This window comes from Onthophagus taurus, chromosome 7 (assembly GCF_036711975.1).
Source record: "Onthophagus taurus isolate NC chromosome 7, IU_Otau_3.0, whole genome shotgun sequence".
NCBI classification, from domain to species: domain Eukaryota; kingdom Metazoa; phylum Arthropoda; class Insecta; order Coleoptera; family Scarabaeidae; genus Onthophagus; species Onthophagus taurus.
The window spans coordinates 17,606,895-17,623,794 of NC_091972.1; the positions used below are offsets into that span (position 1 = coordinate 17,606,895).

Here is a 16,900-nt window from a genome sequence, read left to right on the forward strand (position 1 = left end):
TGCGGTCAAATACCATCATTATTTCTTTAGAAAATAGTTGAACAGGTTGTAGTGTTTGTAATTCCCCTTCACACATTTCATTGAAATGTTTTTACGTTTCAGAATTCGGTTGTTTTGCAAAATAGGGTCAACACCACTTTTTTCAGCAACTTCTCCAGCCTCTTTTATTCAATATTCCATTTGATTTTGTCTCATTTTTTGTAAAGTTTTGAGTAGACCATCCATTAGTGCGAGGGAACGGGCAAGGATAATATCTTCTTTCTGAATTTATATATTCACTCGATTGATTTCGCGGAGAATATTCGCCCAAATAGTTAAATTAAGAATAAATTTAAAATCCTTTATAGCAGTTAAGAGATGACCTGCCTCGTACTTAGCTTCTGGAGCATGAGAAGTTTGCTTAACTTCTTCTAAGGGATTCCGCTATTTCTGGAAAATTATTTAATAGGGCATTCACAGCAACATGTTTTGCCGAACATCTCGTCTGACTACTTCCTTTTAAATTAAATTTGTTTTAACGTATTTTTTCATAATGTCCCAGCTAGTAGTGGAACCAACAAAAAAGCAATATACTTTTTGAATCAGCCCAAATAGATTAATAGCTTTCTGGCATGATGAGGCAGAATGAACACCTACAAGATTTAAGGAGTGAGCCAAGCATGGTACGAACTCGGCCAGCTCATTCCTTTATGGATGCCGACCATATTGGACCCATTATCATAAGATTGGCCACGACATTATCCAATATCTAAATCATCAACTGCCAATTTTTCTAAAATCTGTTGACAAATGTCCTCTCCTGTCTTTCCAGCAATTTCTATGAAATCAATGAAACTTTCTTTTATTCCACACACATCGCCAGTTCATTTTACATATCGAATTACCTGGCTCGTTTGTTCTGTATGGGATACATCTGGAGTGCAGTCGAACATTATCGTGTAGTATTTGGCTTCTTTGATGTCATTTAAAATACTATTTCTAACTGTTTTTGCCATTATGTTAATCATTTCATTCTGTATTGTCTTTGATAAATATGATACTTGTGCCTTTTTTATGTGTTTTAATTGAAACTTAAGAGTTGAATTATGTTTGGCGAGCAGGGAAATTAAGTTCAAGAAGTTACCTTGACTAGGCTGAGGACATTGTGTGATGAGATCGCTAGGAGTTTCGTGGGACCCGCGAAAAGAAAGGCAGTTTGTGGTTAGATACAATACAGCATCCATAACAATACGCAGGATCTGTCTCCATTTTGCTTTCTCTGAGTGAATTACTATCTTAATGTCTTGATCAATACCCTGGCATGATTTCATTTGTTGTACCCGTGTTTTCCACTTGATCATACACTGTTTGGGCATTTGAGTTGCCTCGTGTTCGGTTAATCTCGCTGAAACTTTTTTAATACTTCATATATTACGTAAACGTCTTAGGTATTCTATAAATTGCCTACGTATTGTATAGAATATCGGATTATACAGATTGCCGGTAACATATACAAGCTGTTTCATAATATATGACGAACATTTTGAGGTATTGATGGCATAAATCGGACTCCCCGTTATTTTGCTGCAGCTTAAGTGATCTTTAAGTGATAAAAAAAATGGGAAAAGTGCCAAAAAAATTGATTTTGTTGAGTTGTTTTAGGCTGTAGCAAAATAACGAAGAGTCTCATTTATGCCATCAATACCTCAAAATGTTCGTCTGGACCTCTACTTTCATCTCCATATAGCTACAGAAGCACACCATGGAAAATAAAAAATATACTGAACATGAACCGTTACTATGTTTTTTAATTTACGATTTTCCACATTTTTGGGTATATCTCAAAAACTGGAAATGTCGAAGTCTTGAAAAAAATTGATTAAAATTTGTAAATTAGTGGAATTATAAAATTGATGAAAAGTTGTTGGGTAAGAATCATATTCTGCATGTTGTGGTTTAAGTGTAAGAAAATAAATGTTGTTTATTTGTGTAAAAGTAATTATACACATATTTTGTAATTCGTTGTTTCTTTAGGTAAGAAATTTATTAAAGCCTGATGATGGGAATAGTTCCAGAAACGTGGACTTATTTGTAATGGTTTAGAAATAAACATTTTAAAGGAGAAAATTGGTATATACAACTATAAATATACAAGAAATTATAGGTTAGTTAAGTTTAAAAAGTAGAATCTTGAAATACATATGGTGTTGGTCCTTACATATTCAGGATGATTGGAAATGAAATAGTAGATTACAAATAGAAACTGTAGCAAGCTAGGTATTTCAAACCTTCATTAATAAATGCCATTATTATTTATTAATCAAATTAAAAGTCATTACAAGGTGAAATTACAAAAACAAAATTTTTTACATTACATGCATTATTTATTAAATGCATTTCTTCATCTACATATTATGTCCATTTTATGCTTCCTTTGGTTTCGGTTGGTAAGTCAATACAATACCAGCCTTAGGAGATATTTTCACTGCATCAGCCTTAATCTTCATACTAAAAAATATTATTATAATATTACAGTTAAAAAAAAGTCTTAAATAATTACGGTGACTTGACGTCGGTAACATTATAATTACTACTAATCAAGTCTACAGTCACTTCATCCGAAACGACCCCATTTGTATCTTTGGGGAAGTTAACAGTGACTTCTTCTAATGATGGATTTATCGCTACGAGATATCCTGGACTACCAGAAATAACTCTACAAAAAGAAACGAATTTTATTATTAAAAAATGTTAATTTATAATAATTAAAAACAACAATTTTTTTCCTTACTTTCTATCTTTTCTACATCCAAAAGAAGGCATTAATAAGAATGTATAATGAGTTTTTGTTATAACATTTCCAATTAAATTATTTTACTTACCTAATAAATGCATAAACACTTTGATTTGCAACCAAAAATTGGTCCAGTGTACCATGTGTTAAAGACGGCACCGTCCTTCGCTTCAATAATTCCTTATTAACGGTATAATTAAATGGAATTAAAGTGCTTCCTTTAAACATAAACGTCATCATATCGATAACATCAGGATCCAATCCCGTATTATTTTTAACTTTCCACAACGGCCATTTATTCCTTAATAAACTCATAGTTAGATTCATATCTCTATACAACTGGGAAGCTGATACAATTGGATGAGTAAAAACATGGGAATTACTAGGTAAATCCACAGTAACGCTTCCGTTAAATATATACGGATCTAAACTCGTTATATCTTCGGAAATCATTAATAAACCGTCTTCGGTTTTGTTTTTAATTGCAGATTTCCACTCGTTAAGCGTCACTCCCAAATCGTTTAAATTCATCGTTTTGTCGTGATTGTAAAAGTTATACTGCCCAATTGTAAAGTTGCCCATAGAATCGCCCATCACTTCATCTTTTAACTTCTCGTCCACAAACATATACGGCGCTTTATTTATACGAATTCCTTTAACGCCAGCGTCTAAGAAACCGTTTAATATTTTTGAAAATTCTTTTTTAACCTCCGGATTGCGAAGATTTAATTGTGGTTTTCCAAATGGAGCCAAATAGTATTGTTGGCGACTCGAAGAATAAACCCACGCTGTAGAATCGTTTGGATTGAGCTACAAATGAGTCGATTAATTTTGTGAAAATTAAAAAAATTAGGTTAATTACCCAATTATTTGGTGGAGATGATGATCCATTTTCGAAAGGACCTTTAGGATTCTCCCAATAATAATAATTCAAGTAAGCGTCAGCTTTGGATTCGGAATCATTAAAGAATCGCATTGAATGAGCCGGTTCTAAACCTACTATAACCGGAAGTTCGACAGATTGAGCTTTTTTAATTAAATCGCCGAATTCTTGTGAATCTTGAACGCCTTGATAAGTGTCTAAAGGCCAATCGGCTATTACACCTTTCACGCCAGATTCTTTAAGGAGTTTCAAATCATCTTCAGTTATTTTGGTTGGATCAATTTCAGTTAAAGGTCCTTGTTCGTACCTTAACCAAAAGACATTTTAATTCTTTTTGTTTTCATTTTAAAGCTAACTTACCAAGTTCTAGGTTCGGGTCTAGGACATTTCGGTGCCCCAATAATAATCACAATGGCCCCAACTAACATCGAAGCCCATAACAACCAAAAAAGAATGAACAAAGTCCAACGTAGTCGCACCCAAAACGGATCGTTGGCATATTTCATGAGTTCCTCCTTGCCCATTCCAACAAAAGTGGATTTAAGCTCACCTGTAGGTTCAGGAGAAGACATGTTAACCAGTTGATTTTTTTTGTAAAACTAACGTGTTATAAAATTTCGTTTCGTTGGCAAAGTGGTGCACTAGGCAATTATCGTCGAGTTGCAAATTAGGAAAGTGTCTGATTGCGCGTGTATCACGAATTTCACTGTTAATCGCTAATCGGTTTTGAACGAATCGAACAATGAAATATATACGGTGCATTAGTGTGCGTGTGTGTTCAAAAGAAGTAGATATAGGTGGGAAATATGCGGGTCATAAAATGTTTAGTGGATTATTCAGTTTCTTAGTACGAATTAAACGGTTTAATTTATATTCGAATTGGTTTAGTGAAGTTTTTTGCTGCAATAAAATTGTTTTTATAACCAAGTAAGTAAAACTCAGAAATTTTCATTTTATTATTTCATCTGGATATGAATGTATTTGAAACTCAGGTAATTAAACTAAACAATAACATATTTTTAGAGTATTTGTGTTTTGATCCCCTTTTAACACCATTATGTGTGTTAATGAATGTGTAAATGACAGTCGTACTTTGAAGCCTAAAATCAGTCCTAGATGTAAAAGAACATCGTGGTTTTGTAAATTAGATAAAACAAGTACAGGTTGATTTGAACATTAAAACAATTAGAATAGAAATTGGAAGAAAAAAAAATAGTATGATAAAGGGAAAACATGAAATCGTATAACGTGGTTTCCTGATGATGGCATTAACACGCCGAAACCGGTAGAAACTGAAAAACAAATAAAATCTTTCATCGTTAAAGTACGACTGTCATTTACACATTCATTATACTTTTAGAGATTTATAAAGGTGTTTATACAGGGTGGTTCAGTTTTTAATCGGGAAACTTTACTAGGATGTAGTACTTGCCAAAATAACACAAGTATTTTATATAAACATGGGGTCGCAACTCTTTTGTTTTAGAGCTATGAGCGATCAAAGTTGAGCCAAAAATTTACATTTTGTTTTGTATTTCGGCTGTACGTAAACCGTTGAATTTGAAACTTTGTACGTATTCACTACTGGTTAAGACCTTATTTTCAAGCATACTTTAAACTTCACTAGCGCCCTCTAAAGGGATGAAATTCACCACTCTCTTGATTTTTTTATAAGAACTTTTTAACGCTATGGAATATTAACATAAAAAAATATGGATTGTATAGCTTATTCTTTAGTGGTACTTTTTTGTCTCTTTAGTATTTTCCTTATAGTTAATAGTTTCCGTGTAAAAAAATAAAATATCGTGCCATGTACCGCTTATGCCGCCATGTTTAGCTAAAATTATTCTAAAAGTTAGCTCTGAGAACATGTAAGTTTTATTTACAGTGAATCCTCATAATTATTTCTGGTTATTAATAATTTTTGACGGTTATTAAGCAAGAGCATCAATTTTTTAATATTGTTTAAAACAACGTAATTTGTTCAGACAGGCATTAATCTTATTTATGGTTTTTCTTATGAAAATCACAATTAATTGGTGTTATTTAGTTAGTACTAGATCCTAGTAAGTGCACAACTTCCATAGCCACCTATAAAGAAAAAATTTTTTTTAATAATAGCAACGCTTTACAGTCCAATGTAGCATATTTTCTTTTTTTACGCTAAAACTATTATCTTTAAGGAAAAAACTAAAGAGACAAAAAAGTACCAATAATGAATAAGCTTTACAACCCATTTTTTTTTATGTTAATATTCCATAGCGTTAAGAAGTTGTTATAAAAAAATCAAACACGTTGTGAATTTCATCCCCTTAGAGGGCGCTAGGGAAGTTTAAGGTATGGTTGAAAATAAGATATGAACCAGTAGTACATACATACAAAATTTCAAATTCTGTGGTTTACTCATACCCGAAATAAAAGATAAAATGTAAATTTTTGGCTCAACTTTGACAGCTCATAGCTCGGAAACAAAAGAGTTGTGACCCTATGTGTATATAAAAAACTTGTGTTTTTTGGCAAGTACTACGTCCTAGTAAAGTTTCCCGATTAAAAACTGAACCACCCTGTATAATAAGGTGATTTTATTTCTCATAGTATTTCTACTATCTCATTCTACATCTTTTATATCCCATATATCCTGTACCTAACATTAATAGTTTGGGAGATAATTAGGGTTTTTTGAAAAATGCACACATATATCGATATTTAACCTAGCGTCCCATGGAAAACAAATGTTTAATGAGTTATTGACAAATGTCAAAGTCTTTACGTTGTATTTACGTTGTTTCACGGTTGTGAGACTTTTTAAAAAAAGTTGTATGGGCGGACGAATTTAAAAACCTTGAAAAAAGAGAAATTCAAATATGTAAAAATATACAGGTGTTCCGTTTAAAAAAATAAAGTAGGTGGCGGCTTCCGGGATTGTAAGAAATCTGAAAATATTTTAGCCGAAGAGAACGCAACTGATTATACTTAAATCTGAATTCTCAAATTTTTATTTTGGTCAGAACCCCAGAAACGATAAAAAACGGTCTCGCTGAGACACCCTGTATATTATTTCCTATATAGACTACCTAAGCCTTGACGTCACAGAGATGGGCGGAGCTTATGGTGACTCCAAACATTTTCGTTGCTAACTGTAAATCGAAAAATTGTATATGGGAATTTATCGTTAGCAACACAGTTGGCAACGGAGATGTTTGGAGTCGGTATAAGCTCCGCCCATCTCTGTGACGTCAACACTTAGGTTGTCTATTACAGGAATGCGTTTGTATCAAAGGGAGACGGAATTATGCAGGGTGTGTCAAATGTCTGGAATATACCCAATAACTTCGCCATTTGTGGTTTTAAAGAAAAATGTTTGAAATACAAGTTTCGTTATTAATCATGGCGCATTTTTTGGCGATATTTGCTTGTTTGTGTTGTTTTTCGTTTCGTTGCTATGGCAACCAACATTGTTATTTTAAATGGGAAGTATGTTTTTTTTGCATATTTTGATAGTCCCTCTATGCGAGGAACATATCAAATCATATGGTTGTATGAGAAAAAAATCGAGAAAAAAATGCGTTTTTAGAAAGTCTTAAATCAGCTAATTACAATCAAAGTAGGCGCCGAAATAACGCCGTTAACAGCTTGAAATGTCAAAAAAATTACAGTTTCAACAATTATGAATAATTAATAATGTATGGTACCAATGACCATGTCTTCGGCCATTAACTTTTTGGAAGGTTTTTAACGCTTCCGGTGTTAAAATTTTTTTTAATATTTTGGTTACTGTGGATTGTGTAATTTGTGTATCCGGGCAAATATTATTGAACAGTGTACAAACTTCACTTCGAGTGCGTTTTCTACCACCTACACCGTATCCATACATTATTAATATTTGGATTCTTTGTTGTTCGCTTAATTGCGCCATACTTGTTTAAACAGTAAATTTTTTGACATTTACAGCTTCTTTTCTCGATTTTTTTCTAATACAACCATATGATTTGATATGTTCATCGCGTAGAGGGATTTATCTTCTATTAAAATGTGCAAAAAAACATATGCATCCCATTTAAAATAACAATGTTGGTTGCCATAGCAACGAAACAAAGAAAAATGTAAACAAGCAAGTATCGCAAAGAAAGGCGCCACAACTAATAAAGAATTTTTTGTTTGAAACATTTTTCTATAAAACCACAAATGGCGAAGTTATTGGCTATATTCCAGACATTTGACACACCATGTATATTGTCTATCTTTGTTGTGTATAATGTCGCGAAAATGATTGCGCGAATTGTAAATTTTAAAGAGTTTGAAGTAGTGGTGAAACGGATATCCGGCCATTTTTTAAAATCCGGCGGGATACCGGATAGTAACCAAATATCCGATTTTGGCCAGATATTAAAAATCTATTACTTAGTATTCCACCATTCACAGGAATTAGTAGCTCTTTTAGGTTTTGGACACTGCAGATAATAATATTAATAATCAAGTTCAATCCCAATAGGACTTTTTTGGTTGGAACTCCATCATCACTCAAATAACCCATCAAGATTTTTCAAGTAGCTAATATCATTAAGTCAAGAATTCAATAATTTTAACCTAAATGTAGATGCAAGTTTTAATAAAATGTTTGAAGTTAGTAAAACATGAACAGAACAAGAAATATTAAAGAATCAAAATAAAGATCAACAACTTTGTTCAAAGAAAAATGTAATTATGGATAATGAGTAATTAAAACACCCAAGTAAATGAATGCTTTGCCATATTTGCCTGCATTTAAGGAAAAATGTTTATTTAGATAAATATCTAAAGTATTGTCCTGAAATGATTTAAAATTAATTTAATCTTATTTAAAGCTAAAAGGATTGGAACAAAAAACTGAGTGATCCTGGATATTTTTATAACTAAGCATTTATACTGGTACTATAAGATAAAAATATAACAAAGAAATCAAAATAAAGATATTTTTATCTTTAGCTTCATAAGCAAAACTTATCCTTTTGTGTTTTTTAAGCAATTTATTTCCATTAATTTAATATTTAGATCCAAAAGACAATAAATCAAAATCTTGCTTAACTATCAATTTTATAATAGGCTTTGTAATTTATTAATCCCATCAAGTACTAATTTTAGATAACATTTTAAAAGATAGTAATAATCTCTTGATAACAACTTTAATTGTCCTACAAAGACTTCTTGTATCTAGGTCATTCTGATGCAATAATTTCACACAATTATCTCATTCAACACTAATTTAATAATAAGAATTTTGATAAAGATAAAAAATAATTCTTACCAATATCTAATTTAGCATCCCCATTCTGTTTTTCTTTGTTTGTAAATTTAACATCTCCAGCTGTGACGTTGGGGGATATTTTCTCTTCATCAGGAAGCATCTTTTCATCAGCACCGTCTGCCTCTGAAGTTCTGTTATGGCTCTTGACCACATTCTTGGCGAGAGGTTCTCGATCTGAAGAAGCAGGTTTCATGGGGTAAATTCGTTTTGTACGTTTTTGTAGACGGAGAAAGGGGAATGTAATAACCAACTCTTACCATCTACGTCTTCTTCTGGTATCTGTTTATAAGTTGCCGTGGGGATCGGATCGTCGTCCTTCTTACCAGCTATGTCCAGTTTATGGCTATCCATTATGGAAATTATTGAATACTGGGTGTGTCTCTGGACCAGATCTCTGCACGTGTAACGATTTTTATGTTAACGCGATGAATTCCGAAGGCTGTTCTGTTGCCCAATTGCGTTTTGCGTTTGCGTCAGTTAGAAATAAAAGGATAGCCAACAACCAAAATAAAAATAATTTTATAAATTTATAAACAAACTAACCTTTTTAAATTTTTGAAAACTTTTCATCTAATTATGTAGTGTTCTTAAAAAATTAATTTGTATTAAATTTAATTTAAAAATAAAACGTAAATTGTAAATTAAAATATAGAAAGCTGGTGTAGTTTGGGTTGCATACCCAAATGTGAATTTCTGCTTATTTCAAACTATCGTTGCCATAGAAACGTTTTAAATTCAATGTATACAAGAAATTGTCAAAATGTTTGCCTCAAATGTGATTATAAATGATGGTGATTTTACAAAAACTATCTATACAATGGTCTGTATTTATTTATAATTAATATAATTTTGTTTAAAAATAATTGTAAATTAATCAGATTAAAGAAAACCACTATGCTGATGCGATTAAGGTATTACACGGAATACCTGAATCCAACTCATCTCGAGCTGGGTTAAGTCTTTTAGCTTATTGCTATTTTTACACACAAGACTTTTCAAATGCTGCTACATATTATGAACAATTAGTACAAATGATGCCCGAAAACAAAGACTACAAACTATTTCATGCTCAATCTTTGTATCAAGTGTGTCTATATGACGAAGCTTTTAAGGTTACTGAAAGCATTTCTGATGAAGATTACAGGCAAAAGGTATTATATTTAATTTAATAATGAAGTTACAATGAAACGATTAATTAATAATTGTTTATTTAAGGTAACTAAATTACAAGCTGCTATTAAATATGGCCAAGAAGATAATATTTCTGCTAGAAATTTAGTTGAAAGTTGTTCTCCTGAAGATCCTGATACAGAAGTTAACTTAGGATGTTTACTATACAAAGTAACTTGATTTTTTTTATAAGACGTTTCACAACAATTGCATAATGCTAAACAATATATCAATTAAGAGTCAATTATTATACTACAATCCTTTATAAAATAATTTGCTATATCCTATTTTTTTGAAGGTTTATAATGTGTAGGATAAGCTTGATAGCTGAGCTACAAACGTTTTTCATTTATCTAAAAAAGAATTAAAGACTGTCGTTTATGTTAGCTATAAGTTACTTAATTATGCGAAGTTGCATCAATCAAAATGGATGAAAAGGATTTTAGGGCCAATCTTGTCCATTATAATCGACTGCAAAAACGTTGTGTTTACGGTAATCGCCATACGCTGGATAAAGAATCAAATTGTGCTAGCACGTCAGGTACCAAGTTGATAAAAAATGAAGATGCGACGGATCCTCTTTCATATCAATTTATCTATTACATTTTAAACATTTGTCCAGTTTTTACGACACTTTGAGGATATAAAGTGTAAAATTTGTGATAATGACATTACTTAGAAGCAAAGTGCTACGTGTGGTTTGGGGTTTTACGTCAGTGCGGTTTGATGAACATGTGTCCACTAATAAAGGGTTTGAAATTAATCGACCACTTGTATTTGTAATGAGACTTTTGGAAATCGATAGAGAAGACATCAACTTATTTTGTAGACTAATGAATATAGGTAAAGGTTTAGCGATCAATACTTATTACAGTTGTCTCAAAAATGTGTACACTTCGGCAAAAGCAGTTTATGAGGAAGTTGTAAGAAGAGCTGTTGGAGAAGGAAAATGGCAATACAGAGAACAAACTTATTGTTTTGGGTGACTGTGCGTGGAAAAAATGAGGTTTTATCTCGCTTTCGGTGTCATTAGTTTAATAGGAAAGTATAGCAATAAAGTTGTTGACATTATGATAAAATCCTTGTTTTGTCAAGCCAAAAAAAATTGGACGTTATAGCGCAGAATTGGTTTGAAAGCCACGATGAAAATTGTACTGCAAATCATAATGGAACAGGAAAAATGGAAACTGATGGAATTGCTGAAATGTTTACTACATCAGTTGAAAAACATGGGATGAAATATTGTAAATATATCGGGGACGGAGACAGTACCACTTTTAAATATTGACCCATATCCTATCGCACAAAAAAAGAATGTCTAGGTGAACTTACAAAATATGGTTTAGCCATAAAAAGAAATTCTATTTCTATATCGACGATTTCTCACTCATTTTATCCATCATAGATACTATGGGCGTTACAATCAGGACTCAAGTCGCATTTTACGCTTGCAGTCGAGATGAGAAACGCATCAATCGATCTGAACAATGTGTGTCCGAAGCTGCTAAGAACGTCAGAATTGCCAGAAGTGAAGAACTGGCGGCTCGGCAAGATTTCTTCGAAAATGGAGAAATGATATTCTATGGACCAGGCATAGCAGAATAATAGTAAGCACAATGATCTTGATGTGCTACGGTTTTAAATCGTTAAACGCGATTTTCTCAAAACTATGTTGTTAAGATTGGTTGATATGTTTTCTTAGAAACTAATGAACCAATCGTGTTGCCACTTTGCACAGATTTTTGGGAGGATGTATGTCTACAGCCTGAACTAGAATTTTATTAAAATTCTTACATTTGTAAAAGTTTCATAAAAGTGCTATGTAACTTGTAATTAGTTCTGTTGATATTAATAATATCAATTCTACACTAAAATAACAATTATTAACAATAATTTATTGCCTCTAGTGGATTACAATACATAATTCACATAACATTAATAACAATAATAACTCAGCCTCTCCGTGCCTCACTACGTCTCCTCGCTATCACCACCTTCCCCATCCGTTTCCTCCAGCATCTGCTTCCAGTTTATCACCTCCTACCTCAACTTATCACACTCTACCAGCAGATGGTGTCAAGACTCCCAGCCCTCCCTACACAGTCTACAACCCTCTCTTCACCCTCCATCCAATATCTATTGGCCTCTTCGTTATCACACCTAAACTTAGTTTCAATCTTAAGATTCCCATTCAAATCTTTCCTCCTAAAATACCTTTCCAGAGACCGCATCATTGCATACGCCAATAGTAAACGACTAATCACCTAAACGCGGTAATCGCTATTCCAACGATTAGTGGAAACGATTTATTCAGGTGTGAGTCATTATTAATAAATGTTGTGTGATGCAGTGTTGTTCTTTGTTATTTAAAAATAATGATGAAGAAAGTGGTATTAACTGCAATAGCATTACTCGAAGAGGAAGAAAAACAAGCTTTATTGATCGACTAGCTGTAAACCACGACGCCAAACTAAGAAAATTTTTCTGAATAGGCTAAGTGAAGGATGTTTCAATACATTGATTCAAAGGCATTTAATGGATGATGATACTAAATTTAAAAGATATTTTAGCCTTACCAAGAGCCAGTTTTTCAATGTACTGTTATATACATATATCCGAAGATATAATAACAATGTCCTCTACATATTGCACCTTGTCAGAAACTTGCTCAGACCCTGAGGTAAGTTTACGTACTTTATTAATTTTAGCAACTATAGACAATAACGATTTATAACAAAGTATGTCCGTAAATATAAAGGTACCATTTTTTCCAGATTTTAGAATATCTCATAACCATATAAGTAAAATCATCAAAGAAGTTTTGAAAGCACAGCGTGACAAGTTGCTCCCGATTTATTCACCAAAGCTTACAAACGCACATTTGAAACAAATATCTGACGCTAGATGCATTTTCCAAATTGTTGTGGAGCAATTGATGGAAAACATATTCGCATAGTTTGCCAGAAATAAAGTGGAAGCAGCCTATACTTCAATTATAAAACCTATTTTTCTATTGTCTTATTGGAAATGTTTGATGCTGGGTACAAATTCACAAGGGTTGATGTTGGTGTTGATAATAAATAAGGAGATAGTGGAATATTTTAAAGGCCTTCTATTTACCAACTCGTACACAGTAACAACTTCTTACCAGAGCCAACCAAATACTGTTCTAACTTTGGTTCTAACTCATATTATTGTCGGGGACGAAGTATTTAAACTAACTGAAAATGTTTTACGACCTTACCCTATAAATCAGTGGTGTCCACTAATTTTTGATGAAGATCGACTTATAAATGTCTTGCCAAGATCGACCGAAGACATAGATATTTCAGATTCCAGATTTTGTTTGGAGACGTTATGGATACCACTGCTATAGATCAAGCTAAGGCAGACAGGGGAAAAAATATTTAATTATCGTCTGAGTCGAGCTCGAAGAACCTCGGAAAATGCCTTTTGCATTTTTTGTCAAACTTTTTGTGTATTTTATAAAACTATTGCAACGTGCCAGACACTCGTAGATTACATCATTATGGTTTCGTGTTGTTTTCACAATTTACTCAGAGGTTCACGTACAGTTAATCAAGAAGAAGATGATATTGAAGTTGGAATACTGAGCGAAAATACGATAGCTTTACATCACATAGGTGGGAACACCTCACCAGCAGTCGAAATGCTGCTGGTGAACAGAAATGCTTTTAAAGACTATTTCAATAGTAGAATGAGAACTGTTGGTTGACAGATGAGGCATATTATTAGAACTGGTATTCAGTAACGTTTATTAATAAAAGTAATACAAACAAATACAAGCATAATTGTCTTTACGAGAAAATTTTACTGCTGAATAAATCAGTCTTCGTACTGTTTAGGCTGCTCAACGGAACTTGGTGCAGCGTAACACGAGTCTGTATAAGCTTTACTGTAGAATCAGAGACTCGCCTTGTAGAGGCATACGATGACGTATAACTCAAAGATGTAGTAGGGACAGACACTCGGCTTAGGGATCATACGATGACATAGAACTCATTCCAAAATTTTCCATCTCCAATTCATTGAATTCTTTAAATCAATACGTCTACTCGCATTTTAGCAGGAGCAGCTAACGCTGGTGAAAATGCCAAGACAGCTTCTGCCATACTCGCAAAATATAGTTTTATTGGATGAGATACACACAATTTCAGGTATGGTGATTAACAAAATGCGCACGTTTAAGTTGCCTACGAAGCAAGTCGATTGTAAGGCAGCGTTTTTCTACGATTTGTAGCGACTTGTCACAGAAAATAGTATCTTCGCGTATATCTTGTAATTCTTGTACGTTGTATTTAGTAAGCTGACACCTCTATAACTCTCGACTATCGCTTTTCTTATCTTTTTGTACAAGGGACTTATTATCGCCTTCTTCCACCCTTCTTCAACGCCATCAACAACCTCTCTCGTTGCCTCCAATTATGCCTTATTCTGGACCCTATCTTCTCTGGGTGCTCCTCTTCAATGCCCCCGTACTACCTGCATTGCTTGTCTTTCCTCAACATTTCTGCATCATGGTTATTTCACTGATAACTTCGTCTCTCCCCTTTCTTAAATTATTAATATAAGATAATAATAGATAGAGCTAATTATCTATGAATAAAGCAAATAGAAGTGGACCTATGTTAGAGCCCTAAGACAAATGTAAGAGTCATCACAGCACCATTCGAAGCGAAAGGATCGATTTGAATTAGACTTCTGCAATTGTTGTTTTACTTTTGTTCACTTTCAAGTCGATTTATTTATATATATTTATTAACTGATTACAGGAAGAAAATTTCGAAGATGCTTTAACCAAATTTTCAACGGCACTTCAAAACATCGGTTTTAAACCATATCTTAGCTACAACGTAGCCCTTTGTCACTATAGATTAAAAGAATACGGTCCTGCATTAAAATATTGCGGTAATTATTATCATATACTAAAATGATTAATTAATAATAAATGTTTTTGTGATTGTATAAAGCTGAAATAATCGAAAGAGGTATACGAGATCACCCCGAATTAAGCGTAGGGATGCAAACTGAAGGGATTGAAGTGCGTTCGGTAGGAAATACATTGACTTTACATGAAACTGCTTTAACTGAAGCTTTCAATTTGAAAGCTGCTATTGAGTATCAATTAAAAAATAGTAAGATTTAGTAGTTAATCTAAAGACATTTGTTTATTGTGGTTTAAAAATATTTTTTAGTTGAAGCAGCCCGAGAAGCGCTAACGGATATGCCGCCAAGAGCGGAATACGAATTAGATGCCGTAACATTGCATAACCAAGCTTTAATGAATGTCGAACAAAATCCAGTAGAAGCATTTGAAAAACTCCAATTTCTTCTCCAACAAAATCCGTTTCCCCCAGAAACTTTTGCTAATTTATTATTATTGTTTTGTCAATATGAATGTTACGATTTAGCCGCTGATATTTTGGCGGAAAATGCTCATTTAACATACAAATATCTCACTCCGGTGAGTGTTTTATTTATTTATTTTATATTTACGTTAATTACAACTACCTTTATGTTAAAGTACCTCTATGATTTCCTGGATGCAATAATAACTCAACAAACATCTCCTGGTGAAGCCTATCAAAAACTTGACGATTTATCTAATCGCCATACGGAACAATTACGCAAATTAACCAAACAAGTTCAAGAGCATAGAAACAGCGGTGACACCGATTTGGTAAAGAAAACCGTGCTCGAGTACGAAGCTTGTTTAGAAAGATACATTCCAGTTCTAATGGCTCAAGCTAAAATTTATTGGGAAGTCGAAAATTATGCACAAGTTGAAAAAATATTTAGGAAAAGCGTTGAGTTTTGCAACGACAACGATATTTGGCGGTTAAATGTCGCTCACGTTTTGTTTATGCAAGAAAATAAGTTTAAGGAAGCTACAGGATTTTATGAACCGATTGTTAAAAAAAATTATTCAGATGTATTTTCTTTATTTTTTTAAAAGTATTTAATAATTAAAACAATTTTTTTGTGTTAGATTTTAAATGTAAGCGCAATCGTTTTGGCTAATTTATGCGTTTCTTATATTATGACGTCTCAAAACGAAGAAGCTGAAGAGTTGATGAGAGCCATTGAGAAAGAGGAGGACCAATTAGCTTTCGAAGAACCCGATAAAAAATATTTTCATCTTTGTATTGTTAATTTAGTTATAGGGTGAGTTAATATTTATAAGAATGAGTTATTAATTAATATTTATGGCGTTTGTTACATTTTACAGGACTTTGTATTGTTCTAAAGGCAACTATGAATTTGGTATTTCAAGAATTATGAAATCTTTAGAACCTTATAATAAAAAGTTAGGAACTGATACTTGGTACTATACGAAACGATGTTTTTTAAATTTAATTGAGAATTTGGCTAAGCACATGATAGTACTTAGAGATGGAATTATTGAAGAATGTATCCAATTTTTGGAAAATTGCGAATGTGAGTACACTAATTTAAAATTAAAATAAAGTTAATAAATTTGTTTTTGCAGTGTATGGAAAGAACGTTAAAACAATCGCTTATTCTCCATTTTCCGAAGAAATCGACCAATTCAACGGTCAACAAACCGTAACTTACGAAGCGAGATTGTTAAAAACGCTTCTCTTAAAACTACAAGATTATTAATTCGAAACTTAATCTAGATTTAATTAGCGATTATTTTAAAAATAAAGAATGACGAAGATATTATTTATTGCGTGAAAATTTTGTATCCTTTTTTCATGTAATGAATTAAATTGTGTATTGAAAAAGAGATGTCAATTTAATTACT

The 16,900-nt window shown here is 32.7% G+C and overlaps 2 protein-coding genes and 1 pseudogene across 2 annotated transcripts; 2 read left to right on the top strand and 1 right to left on the bottom strand.

Moving 5' to 3' along the window:
• Positions 1–2,276: 2,276 nt before the first annotated feature.
• LOC111420292 (CD98 heavy chain) lies at positions 2,277–9,435 on the bottom strand. The gene is made up of 7 exons (XM_023053269.2): positions 9,198–9,435; positions 8,941–9,114; positions 4,017–4,206; positions 3,636–3,963; positions 2,862–3,583; positions 2,540–2,695; positions 2,277–2,487 (listed from the first exon to the last, which is right to left on the bottom strand). The coding sequence occupies exons 1-7, from the start codon at positions 9,289–9,291 to the stop codon at positions 2,403–2,405; spliced, it is 1,749 nt and encodes a 582-aa protein (XP_022909037.2). The 5' UTR covers positions 9,292–9,435; the 3' UTR covers positions 2,277–2,402.
• A 186-nt stretch (positions 9,436–9,621) lies between these two features.
• On the top strand, positions 9,622–16,882 carry LOC111420752 (tetratricopeptide repeat domain 30). Its single transcript, XM_023053789.2, has 10 exons — positions 9,622–9,760; positions 9,819–10,091; positions 10,156–10,281; positions 14,904–15,039; positions 15,102–15,266; positions 15,327–15,595; positions 15,656–16,063; positions 16,121–16,296; positions 16,361–16,569; positions 16,622–16,882. The coding sequence occupies exons 1-10, from the start codon at positions 9,701–9,703 to the stop codon at positions 16,753–16,755; spliced, it is 1,956 nt and encodes a 651-aa protein (XP_022909557.2). The 5' UTR covers positions 9,622–9,700; the 3' UTR covers positions 16,756–16,882.
• Positions 10,944–13,846, top strand: LOC139430864 (uncharacterized; annotated as a pseudogene).
• Positions 16,883–16,900: the final 18 nt, after the last annotated feature.

Excerpts from the sequence above, each read along its gene's own strand:
- LOC111420292 (XM_023053269.2), bottom strand. The coding sequence starts at position 9,291 with ATGGATAGCCATAAACTGGACATAGCTGGTAAGAAGGACGACGATCCG. Across the intron at positions 9,115-9,197 it reads ACCAGAAGAAGACGTAGATG|ATCGAGAACCTCTCGCCAAG; the intron begins GTAAGAGTTGGT and ends CTGCTTCTTCAG. Across the intron at positions 3,964-4,016 it reads AGACCCGAACCTAGAACTTG|GTACGAACAAGGACCTTTAA; the intron begins GTAAGTTAGCTT and ends CTTTTGGTTAAG.
- LOC111420752 (XM_023053789.2), top strand. The coding sequence starts at position 9,701 with ATGTTTGCCTCAAATGTGATTATAAATGATGGTGATTTTACAAAAACT. Across the intron at positions 9,761-9,818 it reads CAAAAACTATCTATACAATG|ATTAAAGAAAACCACTATGC; the intron begins GTCTGTATTTAT and ends TAAATTAATCAG. Across the intron at positions 16,570-16,621 it reads ATTTTTGGAAAATTGCGAAT|TGTATGGAAAGAACGTTAAA; the intron begins GTGAGTACACTA and ends TTGTTTTTGCAG.